This window comes from Barbatula barbatula (genome assembly GCF_947034865.1).
Source record: "Barbatula barbatula genome assembly, chromosome: 11".
NCBI classification, from domain to species: Eukaryota; Metazoa; Chordata; class Actinopteri; order Cypriniformes; family Nemacheilidae; genus Barbatula; species Barbatula barbatula.
The window spans coordinates 23,257,338-23,281,830 of record NC_136774.1 but is presented as its reverse complement, the minus strand read 5'-3'; the positions used below and the strand labels follow the sequence as shown (position 1 = coordinate 23,281,830).

The window sequence follows — 24,493 nt, the reverse complement described above, 5'->3', positions numbered from 1 at the left end:
TCTCCGTCTCTTCTCTCTCTTTCTTTTTTCTCTTTGTCTCTTTCCTCTCCGTCTCTTCTCTATCTTTCTCTTTCCTCTCCGTCTCTTCTCTCTCTTTCTCTTTCTTTTTTCTCTTTGTCTCTTTCTCTTCTCTCTCTTTCTCTTTCTTTTTTCTCTCCGTCTCTTCTCTCGCTTTCTCTTTGTCTCTTTCTCTTTCCTCTCCGTCTCTTTCCTCTCTGTCTCTTCTCTCGCTTTCTCTTTTCTCTTTGTCTCCTTTCTCTCTTTCTCTTTTCTCTTTGTCTCCTTTCTCTCTTTCTCTTTCCTCTACGTCTCTTCTCTCTCTTTCTCTTTTCTCTTTGTCTCTTTTCTCTCTTTCCTCTCCGTCTCTTTCTCTTTTCTCTCTTTCTCTTTTCTCTTTGTCTCTTTTCTCTCTTTCTCTTTCCTCTCCGTCTCTTTCTCTTTTCTCTCTTTCTCTTTTCTCTTTGTCTCTTTTCTCTCTTTCTCTTTCCTCACCGTCTCTTCTCTCTCTTTCTCTTTCATCTACGTCTCTTCTCTCTCTTTCTCTTTCTTTTTTCTCTTTTTCTCTTTCCTCTACGTCTCTTCTCTCTCTTTCTCTTTCTTTTTTCTCTTTTTCTCTTTCCTCTACGTCTCTTCTCTCTCTTTCTCTTTCTTTTTTCTCTTTTTCTCTTTCCTCTACGTCTCTTTTCTCTCTTTCTCTTTTCTCTTTGTCTCTTTTCTCTCTTTCTCTTTCCTCTCCGTCTCTTCTCTCTCTTTCTCTTTCATCTACGTCTCTTCTCTCTCTCTCTCTTTCTCTTTCTTTTTTCTCTTTTTCTCTTTCCTCTACGTCTCTTCTCTCTTTTTCTCTTTCCTCTACGTCTCTTCGCTCTCTTTCTCTTTTCTCTTTGTCTCTTTTCTCTCTTTCTCTTTCCTCTCCGTCTCTTCTCTCTCTTTCTCTTTTCTCTCTTTCTCTTTCCTCTCCGTCTCTTCTCTCTCTTTCTCTTTTCTCTCTTTCTCTTTCCTCTACGTCTCTTCTCTCTCTTTCTCTTTTCTCTCTTTCTCTTTCCTCTACGTCTCTTCTCTCTCTTTTCTCTTTGTCTCTTTTCTCTCTTTCTCTTTCCTCTCCGTCTCTTCTCTCTCTTTCTCTTTTCTCTCTTTCTCTTTCCTCTACGTCTCTTCTCTCTCTTTCTCTTTTCTCTCTTTCTCTTTCCTCTCTGTCTCTTCTCTCTCTTTCTCTTTTCTCTCTTTCTCTTTCCTCTACGTCTCTTCTCTCTCTTTTCTCTTTGTCTCTTTTCTCTCTTTCTCTTTCCTCTCCGTCTCTTCTCTCTCTTTCTCTTTTCTCTCTTTCTCTTTCCTCTACGTCTCTTCTCTCTCTTTCTCTTTTCTCTTTGTCTCTTCTCTCTCTTTCTCTTTCCTCTACGTCTCTTCTCTCTCTTTCTCTTTTCTCTTTGTCTCTTTTCTCTCTTTCTCTTTCCTCTCCGTCTCTTCTCTCTCTTTCTCTTTTCTCTCTTTCTCTTTCCTCTACGTCTCTTCTCTCTCTTTCTCTTTTCTCTTTGTCTCTTTTCTCTCTTTCTCTTTCCTCTCCGTCTCTTCTCTCTCTTTCTCTTTCCTCTCCGTCTCTTCTCTCTCTTTCTTTTTTCTCTTTGTCTCTTTTCTCTCTTTCTCTTTTCTCTCGGTCTCTTCTTTCGCTGTTTCTTCTATCACGGTCTCTTCTCTCTCCGTCTCTTCTTTTGCTGTCTGTTCTTACTCTTGATCGGTCTCTTTCTCTTTCCCTGTCCCTTCCTCTTTCTCTGACTCTGCTGTCTCTTTCTCTACTTTCACCGTCTCTTCTGTGTCTTTCTCTTCTTTTGCCGTCTCTTTCGGTTTTGAAGGAGAGAGCCACATTCGCCCCATCTCTTTCAAACTGTTGCCGTGGATGAGGAGAAGCCTGCATAACTTCACTGAATGCCAGGGCAAACGGAGCGGGCGATGGCTTGAAATTAATCGTCTGGCTCTCATTGACCATGGGAGCTGTAAACATGGCAGGCGATAGCTCGAAATCCATGGGCTTGCTCTCATCGTCCATGAAAGCTGCGTTTTGAGAGGTCGAGGGCCAGGCATTCATCATATTTGTGTCTTTGACACTTTGTCTTTTCTCTCTTTCTCTTTCCTCTCCGTCTCTTCTCTCTCTTTCTCTTTCTCTTTTCTCTCTTTCTCTTTCCTCTACGTCTCTTCTCTCCCTTTTCTCTTTGTCTCTTCTCTCTCTTTCTCTTTCCTCTTTGTCTCTTCTCTCTCTTTCTCTTTCCTCTCCGTCTCTTCTCTCTCTTTCTCTTTCTCTTTTCTCTCTTTCTCTTTCCTCTACGTCTCTTCTCTCCCTTTTCTCTTTGTCTCTTCTCTCTCTTTCTTTTTTCTCTTTGTCTCTTTTCTCTCTTTCTCTTTCCTCTCCGTCTCTTCTCTCTCTTTCTCTTTTCTCTTTGTCTCTTTTCTCTCTTTCTCTTTTCTCTTTGTCTCTTCTCTCTCTTTCTCTTTCCTCTCTGTCTCTTTTCTCTCTTTCTCTTTCCCCTCCGTCTCTTCTTTCTCTTTTTCTTTCCTCTCCGTCTCTTCTCTCTCTTTTTCTTTTCTCTCGGTCTCTTCTTTCGCTGTTTCTTCTATCACGGTCTCTTCTCTCTCCGTCTCTTCTTTTGCTGTCTGTTCTTACTCTTGATCGGTCTCTTTCTCTTTCCCTGTCCCTTCCTCTTTCTCTGACTCTGCTGTCTCTTTCTCTACTTTCACCGTCTCTTCTGTGTCTTTCTCTTCTTTTGCCGTCTCTTTCGGTTTTGAAGGAGAGAGCCACATTCGCCCCATCTCTTTCAAACTGTTGCCGTGGATGAGGAGAAGCCTGCATAACTTCACTGAATGCCAGGGCAAACGGAGCGGGCGATGACTTGAAATTAATCGTCTGGCTCTCATTGACCATGGGAGCTGTAAACATGGCAGGCGATAGCTCGAAATCCATGGGCTTGCTCTCATCGTCCATGAAAGCTGCGTTTTGAGAGGTCGAGGGCCAGGCATTCATCATATTTGTGTCTTTGAAGGAGAAAGGCACGTTTGGCCCTTGACTTTCAAACTGTGGCCATGAATAAGAAGTGCAGAAGTGTTGAAGAGCTGTGTATGGAGCGGGCGATGGCTCAAAATCCACCGGCTCGTCCTGATCGACAATGGGAGCTGCAAACTGAGTAAGCGATGGCTCAAAATCCACCGGCTCGTCCTGATCGACAATGGGAGCTGCAAACTGAGTAAGCGATGGCTCAAAATCCACCGGCTCGTCCTGATCGACAATGGGAGCTGCAAACTGAGTAAGCGATGGCTCAAAATCCACCGGCTCGTCCTGATCGACAATGGGAGCTGCAAACTGAGTAAGCGATGGCTCAAAATCCACCGGCTCGTCCTGATCGACAATGGGAGCTGCAAACTGAGTAAGCGATGGCTCAAAATCCACCTGTTTGCTCTCATCATCCATGACAGCCGGATGTTGAGACGTCGGGGGCAAGGCATTTATCACATTTGTGGTTTTAAAAGTGAGAGACACATTCGGCCCTTCTCGTGCAATCCATCTCCGTAAACAAGGAGTACGATTTTTACGTTTAGGTCGGACAACTCCAGGGGAAGACTGGCCAGGATATGGTTCCAGGAAAACGTCAACAGGAACACTTTGAGGCGCCGTGTATGGAGCGGGCGATGGTTTATTATTCATCGGCTCCCTCTGATTTTCCATGCGAGCCACCAACCAAGCAGGCCATGGCTCAAAATCCATCGGCTCGCTCTCATCATCCATGGGAAGCTGAGTCTTGGCTGAATAAAGCACAAGAATAATATAATGTCAGTGAGGTGAGATAAAAATTAATAGCAATGTCCTGAATAGGAGATGGACAAACGTTTTAACTTACAGATCTCCTCTGCTTTCTTCTCATCATGACACAGAGGAGATGTTGGTTTGTGCCTCGGACGTGGTGCAACCCGTGCAACCGTAGGGCAGATAAGCAAACACACAGGTCTATAAACACACAAAAATATATGGTGTCACGCCTTGATTCTGAACAGATTTGAAATCACTGAGCATATTACTTAAACATTAGACATCCCTTGCTGACTTCAGATTTAATAACATATAAAAACAGGTCATCATCTACAACACGACTGAGGATCACAGACGTACCCAAACTCTGATGCCTGACACAGAGGTAACTATAGCAACAATCTGACGTCTTACACCTGACACAACACACCACTTGTTCTAATGGGATTGTCACGTCACGTCATTGTGGTGCCATATTCGTTGTAGACACGGTGTCACGTGTTTGACATTAACAAAGTAGAATTACAGCAGCAAAAGACTCACAGAGACGTCGTCGTGTATTTGATATATTTATACAAGCGCTCTCATACAATGTTTCGTGTTGTTTGACAGCGGCTCATACTGCCATATTGTTATTGAACTTTATAGACTCTATTAAAGCTATTATTAACTGGGCTCTCAAGGGATATTTCAGTCTTTCCGATTCACTTAATTATTTGCTGGTTTTTCTTGTAAGATCTGGCCAAGCAAGTCGTGTCGTGTATTCCAGCCATAAAACACATCTTACAAATGTTTAAACAAATAAATGAGAAAGTGTTGAACTCACGGAGGCATAAATGTGTTCGTTTTCAAAGCCGTCATCTTTTCGTACACACGACACTGCTGTAGATAAAACAAACAAAGATTTAATGCATGTACATTCAACTACTTGTTTTAAATGTGCAGTGGCTACGATCGTAAAATCTAACCTGTGATGTATGAGCAGCATGCCTCCTTTCAGGAGTCTGAACCTGAGGAAGCTCAGGCAGACCTGATAAGACGAGAATAAAAATAATGCATGTGAGGTGAAAAACAAACAAGGAATTTCAAAGCAACTGTGGACAAGTGTGTTAACTTACACATGTTCTTCTCTTCGGAAGGCGGAGGTGGTGTGACGGACACATGGCGGGATTCATCCGTACCCAAATTGTCACTCCACAGTGCCTGTGATGTTGGAGCTCTGTGGTTTTCATCAGTCAGGCGGGAACAACGTACAGCCTGAACACTTAATGGCCTCTTCAGTAGCATCTCAAATCTTTCTCGACGACTTTGCTGTAAATACAATTAAATGTGTTCCAGTTTCAATGCAAAAAGTAGTTAGTTAGTTAGTTAGTTAGTTAGTTAGTTAGTTAGTTAGTTAGTTAGTTAGTTATGATGAGGGATAACTCTAACCTTTGAGATGGAACGCCTACTAGAATGTGAACTCCAAGCAGGAACAGGACGCCGAGTTGAAGCTCTATAAATACATACAATACATTGTTAACAAACTGTTTCTAGAACATACAAAGTATGATTTGAGTTCTAGTTAACATGGCTAGACCCAAAAAAGGTTTTCTCATTAGACTTGTAAGTGATTCTTTATGTTGCATGTCTTATATTACCCGGTAGTGAAGGAGCTGCTTGCGTCTTTCATCGCCTCAAACATCATCTCACAAGACTCAATGTTTGAATGCACTGATCTGTTGTACCTGTACATGAAAAGCACAAATAAGCAAAACAGTACAAGTCAAAAAAAGCAGTTAACACCTAACCTTCTCTCAGCCTTCTTCACTCATGTTTTCAGTGCGATTTATTACAAAAACACACACAAAACAATCAAAATGACGGATGATTTTAACTCATTTGGTAGTATCATTGTGAATACTGCTTATTCTGCTTCATGTTTCGAAGACTTTAAAACCGTATGATCGTGTTTTTGATGTTATTAAAGTATGGATGATCCTCCCATCACATGTGTCTAATGTATAACTCCACACTTACAACACACTTGTTATCATTGCTTCATATATCAAATGTTCTCATTTCACAGACTGATCATATCTTATTGTTATTGAACTTTATAGACTCTATTAAAGCTATTATTAACTGGGCTTTCAAGGGATATTTCAGTCTTTCCGATTCACTTAATTATTTGCTGGTTTTTCTTGTAAGATCTGGCCAAGCAAGTCGTGTCGTGTATTCCAGCCATAAAACACATCTTACAAATGTTTAAACAAATAAATGAGAAAGTGTTGAACTCACGGAGGCATAAATGTGTTCGTTTTCAAAGCCGTCATCTTTTCGTAAACACGACACTGCTGTAGATAAAACAAACAAAGATTTAATGCATGTACATTCAACTACTTGTTTTAAATGTGCAGTGGCTACGATCGTAAAATCTAACCTGTGATGTATGAGCAGCATGCCTCCTTTCAGGAGTCTGAACCTGAGGAAGCTCAGGCAGACCTGATAAGACGAGAATAAAAATAATGCATGTGAGGTGAAAAACAAACAAGGAATTTCAAAGCAACTGTGGACAAGTGTGTTAACTTACACATGTTCTTCTCTTTGGAAGGCGGAGGTGGTGTGACGGACACATGGCGGGATTCATCCGTACCCAAATTGTCACTCCACAGTGCCTGTGATGTTGGAGCTCTGTGGTTTTCATCAGTCAGGCGCGAACAACGTACAGCCTGAACACTTAATGGCCTCTTCAGTAGCATCTCAAATCTTTCTCGACGACTTTGCTGTAAATACAATTAAATGTGTTCCAGTTTCAATGCAAAAAGTAGTTAGTTAGTTAGTTAGTTAGTTAGTTAGTTAGTTAGTTATGATGAGGGATAACTCTAACCTTTGAGATGGAACGCCTACTAGAATGTGAACTCCAAGCAGGAACAGGACGCTGAGTTGAAGCTCTATAAATACATACAATACATTGTTAACAAACTGTTTCTAGAACATACAAAGTATGATTTGAGTTCTAGTTAACATGGCTAGACCCAAAAAAGGTTTTCTCATTAGACTTGTAAGTGATTCTTTATGTTGCATGTCTTATATTACCCGGTAGTGAAGGAGCTGCTTGCGTCTTTCATCGCCTCAAACATCATCTCACAAGACTCAATGTTTGAATGCACTGATCTGTTGTACCTGTACATGAAAAGCACAAATAAGCAAAACAGTACAAGTCAAAAAAAGCAGTTAACACCTAACCTTCTCTCAGCCTTCTTCACTCATGTTTTCAGTGCGATTTATTACAAAAACACACAAAACAAACAAAATGACGGATGATTTTAACTCATTTGGTAGTATCATTGTGAATACTGCTTATTCTGCTTCATGTTTCGAAGACTTTAAAACCGTATGATCGTGTTTTTGATGTTATTAAAGTATGGATGATCCTCCCATCACATGTGTCTAATGTATAACTCCACACTTACAACACACTTGTTATCATTGCTTCATATATCAAATGTTCTCATTTCACAGACTGATCATATCTTATTCTTATCGAACTTTATAGACTCTATTAAAGCTATTATTAACTGGGCTTTCAAGGGATATTTCAGTCTTTCCGATTCACTTAATTATTTGCTGGTTTTTCTTGTAAGATCTGGCCAAGCAAGTCGTGTCGTGTATTCCAGCCATAAAACACATCTTACACATGTTTAAACAAATAAATGAGAAAGTGTTGAACTCACGGAGGCATAAATGTGTTTGTTTGCAAAGCCGTCATCTTTTCGTACACACGACACTGCTGTAGATAAAACAAACAAAGATTTAATGCATGTACATTCAACTAGTTGTTTTAAATGTGCAGTGGCTACGATCGTAAAATCTAACCTGTGATGTATGAGCAGCATGCCTCCTTTCAGGAGTCTGAACCTGAGGAAGCTCAGGCAGACCTGATAAGACGAGAATAAAAATAATGCATTAGAGGTGAAAAACAAACAAGGAATTTCAAAGCAACTGTGGACAAGTGTGTTAACTTACAGATGTTCTTCTCTTCGGAAGGCGGAGGTGGTGTGACGGACACATGGCGGGATTCATCCGTACCCAAATTGTCACTCCACAGTGCCTGTGATGTTGGAGCTCTGTGGTTTTCATCAGTCAGGCGCGAACAACGTACAGACTGAACACTTAATGGCCTCTTCAGTAGCATCTCAAATCTTTCTCGACGACTTTGCTGTAAATACAATTAAATGTGTTCCAGTTTCAATGCAAAAAGTAGTTAGTTAGTTAGTTAGTTAGTTAGTTAGTTAGTTAGTTAGTTAGTTAGTTAGTTAGTTATGATGAGGGATAACTCTAACCTTTGAGATGGAACGCCTACTAGAATGTGAACTCCAAGCAGGAACAGGACGCCGAGTTGAAGCTCTATAAATACATACAATACATTGTTAACAAACTGTTTCTAGAACATACAAAGTATGATTTGAGTTCTAGTTAACATGGCTAGACCCAAAAAAGGTTTTCTCATTAGACTTGTAAGTGATTCTTTATGTTGCATGTCTTATATTACCCGGTAGTGAAGGAGCTGCTTGCGTCTTTCATCGCCTCAAACATCATCTCACAAGACTCAATGTTTGAATGCACTGATCTGTTGTACCTGTACATGAAAAGCACAAATAAGCAAAACAGTACAAGTCAAAAAAAGCAGTTAACACCTAACCTTCTCTCAGCCTTCTTCACTCATGTTTTCAGTGCGATTTATTACAAAAACACACACAAAACAATCAAAATGACGGATGATTTTAACTCATTTGGTAGTATCATTGTGAATACTGCTTATTCTGCTTCATGTTTCGAAGACTTTAAAACCGTATGATCGTGTTTTTGATGTTATTAAAGTATGGATGATCCTCCCATCACATGTGTCTAATGTATAACTCCACACTTACAACACACTTGTTATCATTGCTTCATATATCAAATGTTCTCATTTCACAGACTGATCATATCTTATTGTTATGTAATGTGCTTTCTGGGACAAACGTGCTATAAATAAACACTGTTTTGTACTCCGGCAACAGTCAGCTTGTAGTGACATTAATCGCCACATTGTTGTACTACTGCGTTCATTGAGAATACATTTATAAGACTTTACATTGGTTTGTTTGAAGTTTAGACATACTATAAATAGATCAAAACGAATGTTTTTCACTTACTATGCGCGAAGTGTTCGCAGAGCAGAAATGTGAAATCGCTGGATTCTCTTGTAGAGTTGAAAAACACGGATTCTCGATCGTTATCAAATGAAAAAACAAGCCACGAGAATACGACGCTGTTTACTGACAAGAGTTGTTTGTTATGATATTTCGCTGTGCGCGCGCGCGCGCTCTTTATTGCGTCATCTATTGGCTGCTCGTGGACTGTTACTCCGAGCAACGCGCGATCGCGCGGTGAGTCTCATAAACACTCGTTCTATCCAGCCTAAGTGTGTCTACTTTTCACACCAACGTATATAACAGTATTTTAAATGTATTATTAATGTATTTATTTATATATTTAACAAGATTATCGCGGCCAACCGCACGACACGATTTATATAGCAATAGTGGTATCGTTGAGTAAATAAACAAAATGGCGTTTAAATCATCTTTATTGTGTGTGTGTAAGTATGAGTGTAAGTGTGTGTGTGTGAGAGTGAGTGTGTCTGTGTGTATGAGTGTGAGTGTGAGTGTGTGTGTGTGTGTGTGTGTGTGTGTGTGTGTGTGTGTGTGTATGAGTGTGTCTCTGTGTATGAGTGTGTGTGTTTATGTGTGTGTCTGAGAGTGTGAGTGAGTGTGTGTCTGAGAGTGTGAGTGAGTGTGTGTGTATGAGTGTGAGTGTGTGTGTGTGTATGAGTGTGTGTGTTTATGTGTGTGTCTGAGAGTGTGAGTGAGTGTGTGTGTGTTTATGTGTGTGTCTGAGAGTGTGAGTGAGTGTGTTTGTGTGTGTGAGAGTGTAGGTGTGTGTATGAGTAGTGTGTGAGTGAGTGTGTGTGTGTTTATGTGTGTGTCTGAGAGTGTGAGTGAGTGTGTTTGTGTGTGTGAGAGTGTAGGTGTGTGTATGAGTAGTGTGTGTAGGTGTGTGTGTGTGTGTATGAGTGTGTGTGTGTGTGTGTGTGTGTGTGTGTGTTTATGTGTGTGTCTGAGAGTGTGAGTGAGTGTGTTTGTGTGTGTGAGAGTGTAGGTGTGTGTCTGTGTATGAGTGGTGTGTGTGTGTGTGTGTGTGTATGAGTGTGTGTGTTTATGTGTGTGTCTGAGAGTGTGAGTGAGTGTGTGTCTGAGAGTGTGAGTGAGTGTGTGTGTATGAGTGTGAGTGTGTGTATGAGTGTAGGTGTGTGTGTGTGTATGAGTGTGTGTGTGTGTGTTTATGTGTGTGTCTGAGAGTGTGAGTGAGTGTGTTTGTGTGTGTGAGAGTGTAGGTGTGTGTCTGTGTATGAGTGGTGTGTGTGTGTGTGTGTATGAGTGTGAGTGTGTGTGTGTATGAGTGTGTGTGTTTATGTGTGTGTCTGAGAGTGTGAGTGAGTGTGTGTCTGAGAGTGTGAGTGAGTGTGTGTGTATGAGTGTGAGTGTGTGTGTGTGTGTGTGTGTGTGTGTGTGTGTGTGTGTGTTTATGTGTGTGTCTGAGAGTGTGAGTGAGTGTGTGTGTGTGTGTGTTTATGTGTGTGTCTGAGAGTGTGAGTGAGTGTGTTTGTGTGTGTGAGAGTGTAGGTGTGTGTCTGTGTGTGTATGAGTGGTGTGTGTATGAGTGTAGGTGTGTGTGTGTGTATGAGTGTGTGTGTGTGTGTGTCTGAGAGTGTGAGTGAGTGTGTGTGTGTGTGTGTGTTTATGTGTGTGTCTGAGACTGTGAGTGAGTGTGTGTGTGTGTTTATGTGTGTGTCTGAGAGTGTGAGTGAGTGTGTTTGTGTGTGTGAGAGTGTAGGTGTGTGTCTGTGTGTGTATGAGTGGTGTGTGTGTGTGTGTGTGTATGAGTGTAGGTGTGTGTGTTTGTGAGTGAGTGTGTCTGTGTGTATGAGTGTGAGTGAGTGTGTTTGTGTGTGTGAGAGTGTAGGTGTGTGTATGAGTGTGTGTGTGTGTGTGTGTATGAGTGTAGGTGTGTGTGTTTGTGAGAGAGTGTGCACTGGTTTAGCTATATTTGAGCGGGTCAATTGTCCGTTTATAACCCACTTGTGAGGACATTTTACTGGTCCTCACTATATATTAAAGGCTCATAATTTGGCGAAATACAGTTTTTTATTTCAATCTAATGTCTATTGAGATTGAGAGGTGGGGTAAGGGGATAGAATAGATCACAACCCTGATATAAAATCAATGTTAGTCTGGGTAATGTCCCCACTAGTTACAAACTGTGCGAGTGTGTGCCGCCTTGCTTTTATATCCCGGTGGGGACCTAAACCTGAATACACCAACTCATGGGGACTCGTGTCACAGTGCGGACCAAAGTTGAGGTCCTACTGAGCAATAAAAGCTGATACATTGTGAAGAATTCAGAAAATCTGAAAACGTGTTCTATGATCTTTAGGGGATAAAATATACAGTTTGTACAGTATAAAAATCATTTCGCCTATGGAGATAATAAGCCTAAACCAGACGTGTGTATGTGTGTGAAAAGCAGCCAGGTCTTTTACTGCTCATTTCAAAGAAAACATTTTTATTATAATAAACAAATCGATTTGCTCGAATGTGACCACAAGTTCGTATTAGGTTGAAATAAAAGGCTGAAAGATTTATTTATTGGCAAGTGAACTAAAGAATGAATCAACTAATGAGAAAATATTAGAATGCATAAAAAAATTGACCAGTACCTTTGCCGTATAAGTGTGTTGTTTGGTGACGCTGACGGGCCTTAAACGTCTGAATTTGTTCCGAATCATTTTCTCTGTAAAAACAAAAACACAAATCACTTCCACATTCACATCTACTTCACTTTTACGAGACCAGTTTTCAACCATTGACATTAGGTGTGAGACAATATACCGCATCGACAACAATCACTGTGACTACAGATATTCTCATTCATATAAACACATGATAATATTGTAAATAATTCAGTGTCAAGTATCTGTATGACAGCTTAACATAGCAGGTGGTGGTTCTGCACGTTTAACATTTTGTCAATGGCTATACAACACAACACAATGGTTACAAACCCCCTCAAAACATCGTAATCATACAAGAACACATCCGTCAACAGTAATATAACAAATATCCTCATACTGAAAAACACAGAAACTCGAGCAACACACAGACAACCTCACTAAACACAAACCAGTACAGCAACATGGCATAAATGTCATACAGTGACCAGGGCCGGATTGGGACTCATTTTCAGCCCTGGAGTTTCATGCCTTAGACCGGCCCACTTTAGTTTACGACTGACTATATTAAAATAATGATAATTAAAACTGCAATAGCGCACTGTTCTCTACAGCCTTAAATTCATTGTCATTCAGTAAAAATATAGTAGCCTAAGTTTTGCTTCACAGTGAAGATTTATTAGAACAGCAAATAGCCGGACAGTATCAGAATCTATTTTCTTTAAGAATTAGTGTTCATAAATATCCAAACATTGAAATGAGGAAAAAAATATAAATTACAAAAGATTAAAATAAAATGTATTGCACTGTCTAATGACACTATAATTTATTTTAATGAAAGATCTGCTTTACAACTTCAAATATTTTTTACAAATTAAAGTATGTTAAATAAAGAATGTTAAATAATAAAACTATTGGACTGTTATCTGACTTTTTTTCACAATGATTTCTAATGATTGTTTCATCTCTTTTTCCTCTGCATAAGTGTAGCTTCAAGGAAACATGGACAACCCTAAAACATTAATAAACGCCTGAGCAGAGCACTGGTCTCTGCAACCTTATCTAAACCGGATTCATTGTATAGCCGGTCCCAATCGCCCCGCTCTGCGCGGGCTTCGAACCGAAATCGGTCCGAATGGGGGACGGGCGCTCTAACATTCCTAAATACCTTAACGTTAGCTTACCGGCCGTCTCGTCGTCTTCATTTGTTTTGAGAAAAAATGTGGTCAGCTTAGAACATTTGGCCGCGTCAGTTTCCAGAGCTTTCTTGCTTTTTATTCTGGCCTTTTCAGCGCCGCCTTTGCGCTTTCTGTCATCCCTTTTTATTTCTGACGGTTTTTTATTTTGAGCAACTTGCAGTGGCGCTGTCGGGGGCGGGGCCAGGGAGTCAAAAGATAATCACGTCATCATTAACCTGCAGGCTGCGCTCTAAGTGGGGCTGCGAAAAAATAATAAATAAAAAGATTAGGGCTGCTGTGAGTGAAGGCAGCCTAGGGAAAGCCACATTTCAACCGTGCCATGACAATACCGGCCCTCGCGGCCAAAAAAACTGACCGGCCCACCGAATTCTCCCGGTGCTCCCGATTAGCCAATCCGGGGCTGACAGTGACCCACAACACAATATCACACACAGTAATGTTTGAGTGCAGCTCTGGACCATCAGAATCTCAGGATCCCATCCGCACAGCTGATTTATTCATAATGAGTTTAATATCTTCAGCTCAGATCTTCACACTCTTGTTCATATATGAAAGTCAAGCGCTCAATTCTGTCAATTTGACATGAAATTTTAAATGGACGTACATAACTCTCCTCTCTGACCTCTCTCCTGTGAAACCTCAGGGCAGACGCAGCCGCTCGTGGGGTTTTCCTTCAAATACACCTTCATTACCAGAAGATCGTCCGCGGCTCGAGAAAAACAGATGTAGAAAATGTTTCACTGATAGTTTCAGATGCAGTATTTTCTCGGGGCTCTGGGTGTATTTAAGCAACATATACATTGCCTCACAGAATTGACAATACTAAGCTGAAATGAGACACAAGTCCTGTTTCCCATTTATCATTTCACAAAAAATTTTAATCCTGTTACCTTTCTAATCGTTTCCTCACATAAACATCTTGAATGATCTTAGAAAACGTGAATTATAGCATGCAAGAAAAAATTGTATTGCGCAGATGTTGCTCTTTCACAGCTCAGGAGATTTGATGGAGTTCTCACTTGTGTTTCATTTCGTCTCGGACGTTTCTCCTTAAACTGCAGGAGAGAAATAAAAAAAGAAATAAATGACTCAAATCTGAGCTCAGTTTGACAGATTGTTGACATCTAATCTGATTCAGGATAACAATACATTTTATAGTGTCATTAAAATAAATACAGAGTACATATGAAAGGAAAACATTGAATTGCTTACAATGGCAATTTCAGTTTATGTAAGAAAAGAATAAAATATCATCACATTTGCGGTCGATACACAAATGAAACAAAAAAAGAAATATCATAACTTGATCACAGATAAAAGGGTTCACAAAAGATCCAGAAAGACTTTCCAGGTCTCAGAGAAAACCTGCATTTTATTCTGAAAGCTGTAAGTTAAATACTACAACTGTTGCGTCTTAATTATAATTTTTTGTTTAAATAATTCAAATGTTGAGAGAATTCATTTTCCAATATAACAGAGTATATTTCTTTACTACATATGAAATTAAATCTAACCTTTTCTGTGGTATAGAATCTTACATATCACCTAAATTGACTCCAAAAAGATGAATAGAGTCTTATGATAAGTTTTCCCCAAAACTGTCATAGAGACCTCATGTACAGATTTTGAACATCATTCGTGTGAAAACAAATGATGGGTTTTGTTTCTCTTAAGCAGAATTCCCCCATTTCATGTGTTTCAACTATCAATTTAAGTTTCGTTTGCAAGTAATGTTGCTCACATATGATGATGAAATTAATTTGACAAGCGTTAAACAAACGTTGTCTTTTAAAGTCGCGCACTGGTAAAGAGTGAATATGGGAAGCCTCTTCTTCTCATTAGTAATTCAGCCTAAAGAGACACAGATTCCCCTCACAGTTTCCCCTGAATCTGGGCCAAGTCAAGGTTACCCGTTAAGCCGGGGAAACTCGAGCGCTGTAGCCCGAGAGCGTCCTGCATACTATAAGAAGAGCCATAGGCAGCCAGGGTTTGATCTGGTGAGACGCATTAACGCAGAGCCGCTGACAGAAGGGCTTACAAGATCTTTAACTCAAGCAGCAGACGAACCATCTCAGCTGACTGATGTTCTGTATCCTTCTGTATGTGATGCGCGGCTTCTCTTGCCAAGTGCATCTCTGTAGGTCAGGTCTCTCTCTCGCGGTCTGTCTTTCCATCGTTCTCGCTCTTCTGATTCACTCTAGCATGAAAGTCGTGTTCTTTGCTCAATGGCTGTGAGATGGAAGGTCGCCCCAGGCTGAAGGCTCTGCCAAAATCTCCACGCCCTCAGTGGGACCAGCACGGTACGACCCGCCGCGTACATACACACACACACTCAGAACGGCCTTCTGCCTCTCTCGTCACCTTACTCCCAGAATCCTGCGCTGAAAAATGCTAATGCACTTCAAAACTTCAGCACGACTCCAGAAGAGATGCGCTTGGGTTTCTTCTCTCCAATTGATGCCGCAACATTTACACTCCCGGACCCTGCATTCATTATGTATTAAACACACGCTTACTTTGATAACATGATAGATATCCTAGTGATTTTAAAGCACTTTTTTATGTTTCCTAACAAGTGTGTGATCTCATGTATGAGTGTACTGATACAAAGATGTTTTGATCGTGTAAAAATTGATTGGAAATCCTACAAGACTCATTTAAAAGGACAGTTCACCCAGTTCAAACCTGTATTGCAGAGTTTCTTTCTTCTGCAGAACACGAAAGAAGATTTTTTGACCCAAAAACACTGAAGCCCAATGACTTCCATTGCTTGAACACTTTATCAAAATCGTTCTTTTGTATTCCACAGATGAAAGACTCATATACAGGTTTTGAACACCTTGGTGACAATTTGAATTTTTGGGTGAACTATCCATCTTTTTTGCACAGGTAAATATGACCGTGTATCAAATGTGTTGTTATATATTGAAATATCATTCCTACACGTGTTTGCCTAATGAAAAACTTTACGGAAAACATCACCGATTTTTTTGATCCCTCCTCCCCAACCGAGCAGCTCGCATGCGATATTTACACCCCTCGACCCCTGCATTCATTTAGCAAGTCACGGATCCTGCACCGGATCATCTCTCATCCTTCCACACGTGCACGACGCGCAATTTATGCGAGAACGAAAACAAGAGATGCCAAAAATCCTCCCTACATCCCTCGCCTCCACCCACAACCTATGGGAAGGCCAATGCGGGGCTGTTGTTGCCTGTCGTCCTATCATTAGTTCTAACCTTGAGCTCTGGCTGCGAGCTGTAATGTGAAGAGAGCCGCGCGAGAGGCAGAGGCCGCCTGCGGTGAATTATTAATGAACAGCATCAGGTCACTCGCTCTCTTCCGGCTCTCCAGGAAACCGGGTGCTGCTCGCAGGCATTCAGGGATTAACACACACGCGCCCGCGACCGCACACACCTATGAAGGTAAAACAGATCAGCTGACTTTAGCATACTGGAGCTTTGTTAAACTATTTACAATCGATTTAGCTCATCGGATGAGAGCCAGAGCTGCTACTCGTGATATCAATCACGCATTCCAAAAAAAAGATTTAAGAGTCTTAAACATGTTTGTGTCCATCACATCATCTCCATCAGCGCAGAAACCTCAAAACTGAGCAACTAAAAGACATTGTGAAGTTGTAAAGTTATGAGATGTAAGGAAGAGTGTGGGATAACATGACTTCACATGTTCACTAAAAAGGGTACACAAAGGGTTTCCACTTGATATTTTTTCTCATTTATTTGTGTGCATTAAATGTTACATTACTTACCCTCATGTCTTTCAAAGATAGTGTGCCGTCTTTGTCCAAGCTTTTTCTCCCTTTTCATGTTTTTCCAAGAGTTGCTCCTCACACCAAAGATGAAATGACCGCAGAAGATCTGGAATATACTAAAGTTATATGAACTACTGTTTTTATGCACCATGTAATGTAATTCAGTTTTATAATAAACACTAGATTTGCCGGGGATTGAAACAGTTATAGTATCGCAGAATAGCTGACATAAATGTGCATAAATGTTTGACGGATGACAAATGAGTCTGTTGGCTGTGAGACAATAGTTCTAGGACTTAACATTTAATACTGCGAGACATGAGAAGTTTATAAAATACTGGTAATAAATACAGGCAACACTCATGATGACTGTCTTCTCCAGACAGCACGCGGTATAATTCAACGAGACACTTCATTTCCCCGAAATTAAGTTGAATTGTTTGTTATGCATTTGACTTTAGGCTACATGAAAAATACTTTTCTAGAATTCTTCTTTTCATTTCAGAATTCATCACTTTGGAAGAAAAGCTAAGTATGTAAACATGAGGTTAGATAATACGATAGTATTGCACACGAAAATTCAATTGACCAAGTTTCACTTCTGACGGTGTGGAGCGGTTAAAATTACTGCTCAGTTCAAACTTGTACCAAACACCTCTCTCTTTTCTTCAAGTGTAGTCCAGTGTGTGTGTGTGTGTGTGTGTGTGTGTGTGTGTGTGTATCCGGCTGTGTGATTAGATAAATCTTGCATGAGCTGGTTTAAGCTCAGTCTCTGGACTATCCATATCCTCTTTGAGCTGCCCTGCGTCCTGCGAGACTGTTTACATTCTACCAGTGTTCAATAAACTCCTGACCAGCATGCCAACACACACACACACACACAGCAGGGACTCGATATGACACAAATAACACAAGATTATAGTGAGAAGATTATCTGAACAAACCTTACAGGTCAGGTCTTCATGTCCATCCGCCTCCGAACCCCACATCAATCTCCATCTGCATTCGTTTTACATCTATACTGATGGATTCTGTACTGACACAAGATATTCAATGAGGAAAAAGCAGAATGTGACTTGATTTGATGTAATTAAATTGTAGTTTCATACCAGAATACAGTCAAAGCTGGATGTGAGTACTGCAGTGGATTGTGGGGGATTTATGATCCTCGAGCGCACACTTCTCAGGAACTTCTGACCAGGATTTAAAGTTCACCCGGCAGAACACCCACACACACACATCTAAATGGTAACACATCTTTCACATCAAATCATCTATGAACATCTATGAACGTAAAGAATATAAAGATAGAAGATGTACTATTTTATTACATTGATAAAACATTGACAATAAAGATTGTTAAAGATAAATATCATTTGGATCTTATAAACCCTTTTAAAAAGGTACTTTGAGATGAAAAATCTTTCCACAGACAATCAAAAGGTAAGAAAGACCTCTGGAGTAAATAACTAAAAATGTTTTCTTCGTTTTTAGGAACCCTTTCTTAAAGGGATGTGATACGTGATAGCAACTAAAATGAAATCCAGGTTTTTGCCCACACTGGATTCATGTTAATACACTCCCCACCGCCGAGTCTGTCTCTCTGCTGTTAGTGTGTACAATGCAAAAAACTGCTGCATACACAACAATAAGAACAATAGCGTGGGACAGTCTTGTGTTTGCTCAGCGAATTAAGATGGTGCTTCTTTAGGGGCCAAGCACACACGGCTTTAATCACACATACACTTAAACAAAAGGAACATATCAGACGGAGAAATGAGCGAGTGTGTAATTGGGTGTTTACGCAGTGCACGCGGCAGAGAAGAAGTAGTAATGAATAGAGACACAGTAATAATCGTGGTAAGAAATCCCTGTCCTCTGAGGTTAAGAGACAGCAAGAAAATGAATGTTTAAAGCAAGCACTTAAATTACACAAAAACAGCCATTATTGAGAGCGAATGCACTGTAGAATTTCACAAACCATTGGAAATGATCACAAAAATGTGTGACCCTGGACAACAAAACCAGTCTAAAGGGACAATTTTTTATTTATTTAGATCTACACACCTGAAAGCGGAATAAATAAGCTTTCCATTGATGTATGGTTTGTTGCGATAGGACAATGTTTGGCAGAGAAACAACTATTTGAAACTCTCCAAAACATTTTTTATATTAAAGTTGCCTTTGATGTTACCTCTGACTACTGTAGTAAACTTACAAAATATGTTAATGGCCATGATCTTTCTTCCATGTCCTAATGATTTTTGCCATAAAAAAAATCGATCATTTTGACCCATTTGGCGCTTACTAAAAATGTTCCTGTGTCAAGGGTTTTGTGGTCCAGGGTCACATATTCAGCTGTGGCCTAATGGTAAGAGTGTTGGGCTTGTGATCAGAAGGTTGCCGGTAATCTCAGTGTCAGCAGGTCATGACTGAAGGGCCCTTGAGCAAGACACCTTACCCCTGATGGCTCTGCAGTAATGTGACACTGTGTAAAACTACTTGTAAGTCGCTTTGGATAAAAGCGTCTGCCAAATGAATAAATGTAAATATTACAAGCAGTAATATAAAGTATATGAATGATGTGATTTGACTGCGATTATGAATGAATGAAATTCAGTGTGTGTGTGTTAATGACGTGAATCTGCTCACCACAGGTGTGGATGTGCCGTAGGGACGGATGCTGTCACCGCGACCCTGTTTTCACAGTTTCATCAAAAAAAAGTATCAGAACCTTCGTCGGCAAAAGACAAGCTTGCACGGTCATCAGATTTGTGGCTATGCGAATGAGGCTTTTGTTCACACCGGCTCCATTTTGCTTATGCTTAAAAACAACATCCCTGAAACACGAGAGAGAGAGAGAGAGAGAGAGAGAGAGAGAGGTGGTTATAGACCAAAAAAGTGCGCAAGTTGCTGATGTGACAAGCTTCTACATGCACCGTGAGATGGTTCAAATGAAACACCCGCTGTTTATCATTCCTGAAGCCACACGTCGTCACATACACTTTCATTTTATGAAACATTTTCATAAGATGATTTCACACTTTAACAAACAAACAGCAACGCTTCAAATGAATGAATGTTGCATTATGAATGTTAAATCTAAACCGTTTTTGTCACAGTCACAGTGACCCAACAAACACTAACAGAGTAAAAATATTTATCCAACAAAAACACAGAAAGTGATGTTTGTGTGAATGTGCAGAAAGAAAAGAAGGCTACTGTCAAGAGTATAAACGCACAGCCGGATGTGTGCGTGTATTTTTTTCTTGTATTGCAGGTAGCGTCGGTTACGTAACAGTCTGGTGTTTACTGGCAGCCCGGAGCTACAACAACAATCATTTCAATCTTCTGAATCAAGCCCTCAATTTAGCAAATTAAGCCTAATTTGCCAAACTCAGCCAAAGCAAGCCTGTGTAAATGTATTCACTGGTAATGTGCCAATGCTGTTGAGGGATTTAACTCAATCATCTCCTTCATTTACAAAGCCAAGAGGGCAATTACCGCCGTATAGAAGGGTGGCTGTAAAGCAATAAAGCCATGGATAATTCTGCCATCACTCATTTTAAAACGTGCGGTAATTTGCAAAGCATTAATTACATTTTGGTAATTGAGCATTTAGCTCGATCGGTGCGTTATAGGGGCGAGTGTTCTCATGTCTCTGCGCTCAGTATATTGATGTGTTGAAGTACAAACACACTTAAGGAATAAAAAACTGTGAACGACTATGATCAGAAAACTAACAAATGAAAAAAAACGATTAATTTGACAGAGAAACACGGTCTCCATTTAGGAGAAAGTATCACAATTGAACAGAAAAAAACAGTTATACAACCAGGTACTTTAATCCCAATTAAAATTATGCTATTTACAGCAAGAATTTTATTTATTTAAAATTAGTGTAAATATTTATTTTTCTATATAATAAAAATAGGGCTGCCACAAATGATGCCACAAAACTTGTTATATAACGTACAATATGCAATATATTATTGCTAGTTTGTACAAGGAAATGACGTTTATTCATAAAAAACAGAACATTTATATTGATGAATATATTATAAAAACATTTTGAGCATTTAAAAAAAACTGAATATACAGTTAAAGTCAATAGTTCACATCCCCCTTATTCTTAATACTGATGTTACCTGCACAATCAATGACAGTGTGGATGTTTTGTAATAGTTGTTTAAGGGTTTCTTCTTTTTATTTTAGAAGTTGTTTATATTTCATTTCCTGATAAACACATATGTATTTCTATAGCTTCTGAAAGACTTTAAGAAATGAAAAGATAAATATATAAACAAAACAATAATAATTTGCACCAAAAACCACCCACCTGACTTTAAATGAACCATGTTGCCTTCATGAGCATCACTGAATGTTGTGTGAGTCTCTTGATTGTCCTCAATGAAAACAGATGAATCTCAACATCATACGGTTACTGCTGGACATGAGTTAAATATACAGACATGTTCTGGAAAGATTCTGGAGGACCTGGATGATTTTTCTGAAGATCAGTGGACGACTGGGGACAAACAGAAACCCTTAAACAACTATGACAAAACATCCAAACTGTCATTGATCGTGCAGGTAACATCATACAGTATTAATAATCCTTGGGATGTCAACTTTGACCTAGGCGATTTCTTTGCAATTCTGTTGTGTGAACTTCATGTTAACATTTCTTTCGTAAAATAACTTGTTCAGGGCAGGAGTAGATATAAAATAAACCTTAATTTTCAAAATATTCAGCATTTTCCAGATTCTGCTAGGAGGACGTAAACTTTCGACTTCAACTGTAGGTATTATCATATTGGCGATGTCACAAGAAGATGAACAAACACCCGTTAATCATAGTAAAATCACTATAAAGCGAGTCACTCGTGGCATTATCGAGTCAGCCGTTATCTAATGAGCACTGAAAGGGGCGGGGCAATGCTAATCTGGGTCATTGCATAATTTAAATGCACAGCTGGTCTCTCTCTCACTGATATGTGCGTGTCACCTGATATTAGCTCCAGTGAGACGATACTCGCCCTGTGGTCTTCTCGCCCACTACAAAGCATTAGAATTACTGCCGCCACTAACGGTGTCAATGCCACGAGCTGTCACAGAGACCATGCCCACTCACGACCTGCGGGACACAGATATGATGGACAGGATGATTTCATGCAGTTCTGTAAATGCATCCATTATGTTGGGAATGTAAAAAAAGGCAGTTCCGTTCTAAAACTTGAGTGAGATGCTAAACTAGAAAGCAACCGAAGAAGTTGTGCCACGGAATAGCAATTTACGAGCAATGCAGGCGCAGACGAAGACACATGCAGTGTGTGCACAGATCGTAAACTTTGATACACTGCCATGGTGACAGACACAAGAGAGAAAGAAAGATGGACAGATGGGAGATTTCTGAGTAACTCGCACTGACCTTTTCCTCTGATAACACATTACAACAGTACAACCCCAGAGCACACACACACACACACACAAACACACACTACACACAGGGGATGTGAGCAAAGGTCAACATCAATCACGGAAGTGCGTGCATGTGTGTGTGTGTGTGCGTCGCTCTGTGTACCTGACACACTTTCGTGTACCCGCACGTGATGCCGTGTCGGGGTCCCACGGTAAGCTTGACTTTTTCACACTTTGAAAGCGATTTCCATGCGGACCATCAGGGTCTGTCACCCGGGGACGGTGTGATTTCGGTGCATTTTGGCGGCGGGTGAAAATGTGACATTCAACCATACAAGCGAAACTGTCCGTGTTTCCATGTAGAGCCGACAGACAGACGCTTGTTTGAAGACGAGACGGGAGGCATGTACAGCTGAACAGAGTACAACAGGAGCGATGACGGTTTGCAGAAGAATGTCAAAGTGTGTGAGGAGACAAGATCGAGAGAGGAGAACAGAACGAGAGAGAGAGAGTGTCAGTGTCAGGCCCTTGATGCATCTGTCTGCTCTGTTCCTCTTTAATAACTTGTCAAATCAATAGCTCCCCGTCTGCTGTCCATCATGTCTCATGTGTGGGAGAGAAACGGCAAGAGTGACAGGTCTACAGGAAGTTGAGCTTTACACGCTGTGACATTTCCAGTGTTCAAACATCACACGTCACCTTCAGGAGCTTGCTTGCGGTCCTGCGCCATTTCCAGCCGGCTTTCGGGGGTCCTGGTGGACGGACTGTTGAATGAATATTTAAACACAAAGAGGATTTAGATAACAATTTAACATTTGATCTGGTTTAATAATAACAATCACTTAGTATTACACAGTAAAACAGACAAAGCACTCGCAGACAATTTTTTGGATTCAATCAAACATGGCGGCTGAAAGACAGACAGACAACCCAACGTTGAAGTAACACGAGCCCAAAAAAAAGAAAGAAAGAAAGTTTTCTTACTTACATTGTGCAGCTGTCAAAGGCAACTTCTCTCTCTCACCTCAACACCCGCATTCAGTTCAGACGCTCGTGCCAAAACGTTGGTGGTGGGAAAGATCCATGAACCTGCGAGAAAATCAATCTCAGCAAAGCCCAACACAAGATCGATCCTGTGCACGCCGCAGATTTTGGCAATGCTAGACAAACGTGCGAGAAGAATTCAAAGGCGTGCAAGTTTTGACCTACTGTAACTGTAACAGCCTGTGACACACCTTCATTCCCAATATACATCCTATAATTTATCTAGAAAAACACTTCTATGCATCACAACAATCTATAAAACAAAAATCACAAACAGACTACATTCCAGTCTCATTGACTGCACACAAACATAAGTAAAGTTGCCGTGACTTGTCAAGATAGATTTGGCAAATTTATAAAGGGTTTATGAATCCCCTGAATATTTGATATATCCAAACTAGACCTAATCAGTTTCAACAAATTAAATGTCCTAATTCACAATAAATAAGATCTCCCTGTTATTCATAATCATTTACTCAGTAACTTCAAAGTCACTAAGTGCAGCTGTGACACGTCAGAGGAGAATTGGCCCTCCCGAGTTTATTTTTCATTGGAGTTTGTGTTCCTCACCACAGGGTCATGTTGGCTTGCTCACCGGGAGACTGATGATATAAGATTAGTTTAAAGGTTCGGAAAATTCCGTTGAATGAATTACCAGAATGATCATGCACTGTTCTGTGTTTTACAATTTCTGTTTTTATTTTCTCCTGTAAAGCTGCTTTGTAACAATGCACATTGTGAATATGGAATTGAATTGAAGATTTGAATCCAGTTTCAGATAAACCCGTGACTAAATTCCACACACTTAACATGCTGATCCAGGAGATTCTTAAGTCTAAATGGGCGTCTCACGGATAGAATAAACTGCGACACAGAATATACCTTATGTTTATAGGCCTGAGCCTGGCCGTGCGAGACTAAATCCGGTCAGCCCCGTGTTTTTGGTCTGTGATGAAAGATCTGATACTCTCTTCCAGTGGTGTTGCGTTCCAGAGGAGGAGGGATAGCCTGGAGCGTCGCCGGCAGCAGAGCGGCCCGTGCTGGGCATCCCTCTCTCAGCCCCATGTGTTCTGAAGAAGAAAAGCCAGGGAATCATAACAATGCTGCACTTTTTTACCCTTGCCCTTGTTTTTTTAATGGCCAGGGTACAAAGGCATGCTTTGGTGTCAAACTCTCTTTCTTTTTCCTGAACATGCCTTCTTAGATGCTGCAGAGTTTTGACCGCGTACAAGACATGGGCCAAAAAATAAAGATAAATATTTCATCTCGATACTGTATTGATACGCCAAGAACTGATATTTATAGTTCTCTTTCCCTTTGTTTCGCATCGCAACACATTACACAACAGCGTTGTACCATGATCGTTGGTTTACACATCTAAAGAGGAACACGAGGCGTAGGTGTCTATATGTGGAGCTCTCGGAGAGCAGTGGTTTTCATTAGCG

At 40.4% G+C, this 24,493-nt stretch overlaps 1 protein-coding gene across 1 annotated transcript; it reads right to left on the bottom strand.

The window, feature by feature from the left end:
* Positions 1–1,719: 1,719 nt before the first annotated feature.
* Positions 1,720–24,113, bottom strand: LOC306900846 (uncharacterized protein; the record flags this gene model as incomplete). Its single annotated transcript, XM_079468161.1, has 21 exons — positions 1,720–1,879; positions 2,654–2,762; positions 2,848–3,786; positions 3,882–3,988; positions 4,617–4,672; positions 4,759–4,820; positions 4,909–5,101; positions 5,222–5,285; positions 5,431–5,517; positions 6,071–6,126; positions 6,213–6,274; positions 6,363–6,555; positions 6,660–6,723; positions 6,869–6,955; positions 7,507–7,562; positions 7,649–7,710; positions 7,799–7,991; positions 11,595–11,668; positions 16,048–16,225; positions 23,029–23,164; positions 24,016–24,113. The coding sequence occupies 21 exons, from the start codon at positions 24,111–24,113 to the stop codon at positions 1,720–1,722; spliced, it is 3,036 nt and encodes a 1,011-aa protein (XP_079324287.1).
* Between the last annotated feature and the right edge of the window lie 380 nt (positions 24,114–24,493).